Here is a 5,055-nt window from a genome sequence, read left to right as displayed (position 1 = left end):
AATTATTCTCCAACGATTTGGCAAGGCAATCATTATACACTCAATAGTTAATTTTACGATAAACGAAATAATAATATTATTCCAAATCGAAAAGCACCATCTTTTTAATAATAAAACTTTATACAATACAAACAAAATTAATGTTATACTGAATTTTAATTTAACTATAATTACATTGGTTATAGAAAGAGAGTAGTAAAATACAGCATGCTCTCTAACATGAGTCTTAAAATGATGACTCGTCAATGGTCACGTCCCAGATTGTATTGATCGTATAGCGATCGAACTCGTAAGATGTTGTATGATTATCTAGCCAATACTTGGAGTTGATTACACATCCTGCACACGGAGTTAGAACTTGCTTGTAGGCAAAATGATTAAAATCAATTTGACAATTTTAATAGCAATGCAAATTCACCATCCTACAGGAATGCCAATATTTATAGAGGTAGGGCACTGTGCTATTTACAATTGCATTCGACAGAGTTTAAATGCCGTCCTCCTATCGCAATCATCATCTCGCATTGCTATCATCAATAATATAAATTTACTGTCATCATTCGCGAAAAAGCATCGTGAATGGTTAAACATTATAATTAACAGTAATCAACAACTAGTACGAACGAAATCTCATTTTAATAGATGCGAAATACGCATAACACATAACTCAACAGACGTGAATAGAAAGAATAATCATCACACTTAATGAAATACTGATTGTAGGTAGAGCAGCACATTTATAAATCTAGAGCAACTCAGCTTACATTATTGAGTACTAGATCGGATCTTACAGAAATATTCGTGGTTGACTACAGATGTTTAATAATTCTATAGTCATACAGAATGGCCTGATTCTATAAGTAGCCTGGATCTAGCTAGATTAAAATCTCATAAGTCATAAATGTTCATTAATTTGAGGTCAACTCATGTCCTCATAAAAGTATCTCCAAAATATTTAAATATAGTTTATCAACTTTGATTTAGATGGTCATTTGCGCGGCGTTAATAATTAATTATTTTCATAGAAATTACTATTTACATTTTAAAATGTTGCATACGAGTTACTCTCAATAAAATATATGCATTTAAATTATATTTAACATTTAACTTATGTTTAGTTATACTTTTAAATGTACGTTGATCGTCTACCATATGTTCCGTAACCAGTATATGATCCATAAGCTGAACATGCTGATTTTCTACTTCCAGAAATTTCTGCATAAAACGCAGATTCACTTTCGGCTTCTCCTGGTACTTGTACACCTACAGATCGAACCCACGTCATCCCATCGGGAAGGCCTGGTAACGGAGGCATTATTCTATCCCTAGGCTCAAAATATATATCTGGCTGAGCAATTATTCTACCATCTGGCGTCATTACACGTTTACGTCCAAACATATGTATATAACAAATTGGTATTAAAAGAAGAAATAGAAAAAGCACTGAGCACCCTCCAGCCAGAGCAAGGATAAGAGGAACTGTAAAAGCTAGGCCTTCCTCTCCATTTACCTGCTGATCTGCTGGGTCGTACACTCCCCCTGTTGTGTAAGTCTTTAGTTGAGGTGGGTTAATTATTAAAGTTACATAAGCAGACGAAGAACCAACCGTATTACTAGACGTACATATCACTTTGGATTCATTTAGATCTTTAGTTGCCGCAATTATTCTAAGAATCTTATTGTTATTCTCAAATTTTAGTCGGTTAGGATCAATGTCTGGTTCAAATTTCCAATCGTAACTTGTAGCATCAGGATTCGCGTCAGATTCACAAAATAGTACAGCTTCTTTTCCTTCATTAATATCTGTTCCATCTGGTATTGAAACTCTTGGTTTGTACAAAACATTTATTATTCCAGTAGTACAGTTTACCTGAAAACTATCGTCGATTTCAGTTTTAACCTGACAAGTGAATGTAGCCCGGTTATCGTTGAAATTAGGTTTAAAAGTGTAACTATAATATGTAAATTCATGTTCGTTATTGTTTTCTTGAAATGTTTGTAGTACCGTGTTGCCTCTCTTCCATGTAACAATAGCAGGAGGGTTAGTTTTCTCAACGCCACATATAATCTTTGCCGACAATCCCTCTGGGTATGTATCCTCTACGCTTAAACATATCGGTTTTTTGGGAATTTCATTAACTGTTAAATAAGCTGAATCTGCAAAGTTGGTGGTATCACCGTTTACCACTGCACATGCATAATCAGTTGCATCTGATCGTTTGAGTTTCTTTATAGTTAATCCATACCGACGAGTTGCTTCGTCAAAATCAAATATATATCGCAATGGGTCATCCACAGTTTCTCGAATAACCTGATTTAGATTAGATATTTTAACCCTTGACCGGAACCACGCCAATTCTTCTCCCTCGTTCAAGTCTTCTGGATAGAGGCAAAACATATAGGCACTTCCTCCTTCTTTGGCCTCCTGTTTTTCCGGGTTTGTTGAAAACGACCCGGAAACAACTACCAACGAAGATACCAGGTATACACCAATAAAAGAGAATAAGTCACAGTTCGATATGTAAAACATTGTGATGCTTATCTAAACTAAACTGAACATTTTATTACAAAATCACTATCAGTCTATGTCCATATTCAATCAAAGAACGAGAATAATAAGTACACAGACCAACTGTCATCAATGTGCCTACTAACTTGTGTAAACCAGTGAAAGAATAGTTAAGGCTGGTTGAATATATCTAGCACTATAAATGTCCTGAAAGTACCGCCACGGCCTTTGCTTCGTTCGGTGAACAAAATCTTCAGTCTACAAAATTTCAACAAAAAATATTTGTTTGTCTGCTCAATCAACTGTGGCAAAATAAATTCAACGCTGATTCATCAACTGTTCAATATTATGATAGCCATTGTAGTTGATGTATTCTGAAGCCACCTGCAACAAAAGTGTTTGTTTTTTTAGATTCACACCCTTACGTTTGCCGACACCGTGATGTATAATAATACCGAATTATATGAGCATAAATATTTAGACAAGTTATGCACAATGATGATTAGATCTAAATCCGTCACCGAACATACTTTAGTCAGAATTAAATCATTATTCACAGATATTTATATTCCACAACTTTCAAACGACAGTGACTTTTTACACTCTGCACGCTCTTACGCAGAAAACAACAATGTTAGATTACTTCTGTCGCTCACTGATTTTTGTTCTTAGTGAGAGAGCTCAGTATTAGGCCTATCGATGTCTGTTCGCTTCATTTCGCAGCTTACTTGCGAATGGCCAATCAAAATCGTTAATATGGATCTCAAACTCAGTGGACTAATTACAATACTTGTCGCGATGCGGAAAAAAACAACTTCGAGCTCATGTGGACTGTTTTTATAGCGGCACGCTGTTCATTGCACTGAATAGGAAATTAATCCAGTGATTATTTGGTTCTTACCAATTGTAATCCGACATGGTTTTCCGTATGATGCTGGATCTGTGTTGGCAAATTGGTTCAGACAGTCTGCATCTTTGAATAAAACATTGATTCAAAACAAAAGCTATAAAATATTTCTAACGCAATCTTCAAGATTGTGATATGAAACATCAGTCATTTACTTATTCATTGTGTTATTTTTTTTTTATAGTTCATTTTATTATTCAGATTTTCGATATAACGATTTCAGGTACTACACACAGATTTAAGTATTTTTTGCTTTAAATTACATTTTTTTAGGTAATTCATTTTGTTTTCAAAATATTATGTGACATTAAAATGACAAATAAAAAAAATGAAAAACAAAATATTATTTTTTTATATATATCTTTAATAGTAGTATTCTTGTGAAACCGTAACACTTTCTGTTTCGAGTGTTTTCATATTATGGCCTAAGAAGATTTGGATTGATTTGATTTTAATGACCAACACATTGTTAAATGGGCGAATAACAACAAATTAAAGTATTATGGCCGGCAACAGGTGATGTCAGGAAATAAATGTAAACTATAATCCAATGAAATCAATACACTGCACTTGATTACCCAATACAGAATTACATATTTGATTACGAAATCGTGTAAAGGCAGACGATAACAAAAGGCCATTTGTTGAAATCTCATGAACTATTGATAATATGACTTCAATAAAAAAGCTATACATTTTGTGTATGCTGTACTTCTCTAATATTAATAAGTGTTTATTGCTGATGTTTGTGTTTTATATGATAGTAAACACTCACATCATTGTCAATACTAATACAGGGATCATAAAAAAACAATATTATTCAGTTATTTAAAAATCTATATTGTTTACGTATGATTTAAGGTTTATTCAGTGTTTCGTTGAAAGTGTTAGTCAGTCACTGCAATAAACAGTGTGTTATGATCATGAACTTCCTCCATATTATTATAATTGTCCAACATAAAAGCCTACTAAATAAATACATTACAGTTACTTCAACAACAATGTAACAATAATTGTTTTAAAAAAAAGTCGTGATTGGTGACGGACAATGTAACAATTGTTACATTGTCCGTCACCAATCACGACTTTTTTTTATATACTCTAATATTGTTAGGCACAATTCCACCGATTACCTTTTTGAATAATCAATGTTGTATAACGTACAACAATTCATTGTGGTTGTACCGGTAGATGACAAAGACGGGCGCTTATGTAAATGTATTAATGTAATATTTGATAACTGATACCTAAATAGAAAAATAATAATTTAAGAACTATATTATATTAAATGCGATTTAAATAGCTGAGATAGATAAAATAAAATAAAAAAGAGTTATTTTAAACTTATTATAGTTAAATTTAATCTCTATTAAAGTTCATCAAAACGTTGTTCGCATTGTTAGGGAGAATCAATACACCCTTTGTTTACGACTTTCAAACTAACACAAAAATGATCTATTGTTAACTGCTGAATATAGTAAATATATTTACATTGTTCCTTTTTCAGTGCGAACTCTCGCCTTTGTATAGAGATACATTTAGTTAGATATGCTTTTTAGAGGATTTTACGATAATGTCATTGTCAATTCTGATGTCACAAATCATTTTAAAGCAAACAAGCTTATAAGTTTAAATGTCA

The 5,055-nt window shown here is 32.6% G+C and overlaps 1 protein-coding gene across 1 annotated transcript; it reads right to left on the bottom strand.

Annotated features, from left to right (window-relative positions):
• Positions 1 to 1,126: 1,126 nt before the first annotated feature.
• LOC140044029 (cell adhesion molecule 2-like) lies at positions 1,127 to 2,530 on the bottom strand. Its single transcript, XM_072088511.1, has one exon. It carries the CDS (start codon positions 2,528 to 2,530, stop codon positions 1,127 to 1,129), a length of 1,404 nt encoding a protein of 467 aa, XP_071944612.1.
• Positions 2,531 to 5,055: the final 2,525 nt, after the last annotated feature.

The sequence above is a fragment of the Antedon mediterranea genome, chromosome 3 (genome assembly GCF_964355755.1).
Source record: "Antedon mediterranea chromosome 3, ecAntMedi1.1, whole genome shotgun sequence".
In the NCBI taxonomy this organism is placed as follows: domain Eukaryota; kingdom Metazoa; phylum Echinodermata; class Crinoidea; order Comatulida; family Antedonidae; genus Antedon; species Antedon mediterranea.
This window is presented reverse-complemented; position numbering and strand designations above follow the sequence as displayed.

Coding starts and splice junctions, on each gene's coding strand:
- LOC140044029 (XM_072088511.1), bottom strand. CDS start 2,530: ATGTTTTACATATCGAACTGTGACTTATTCTCTTTTATTGGTGTATAC.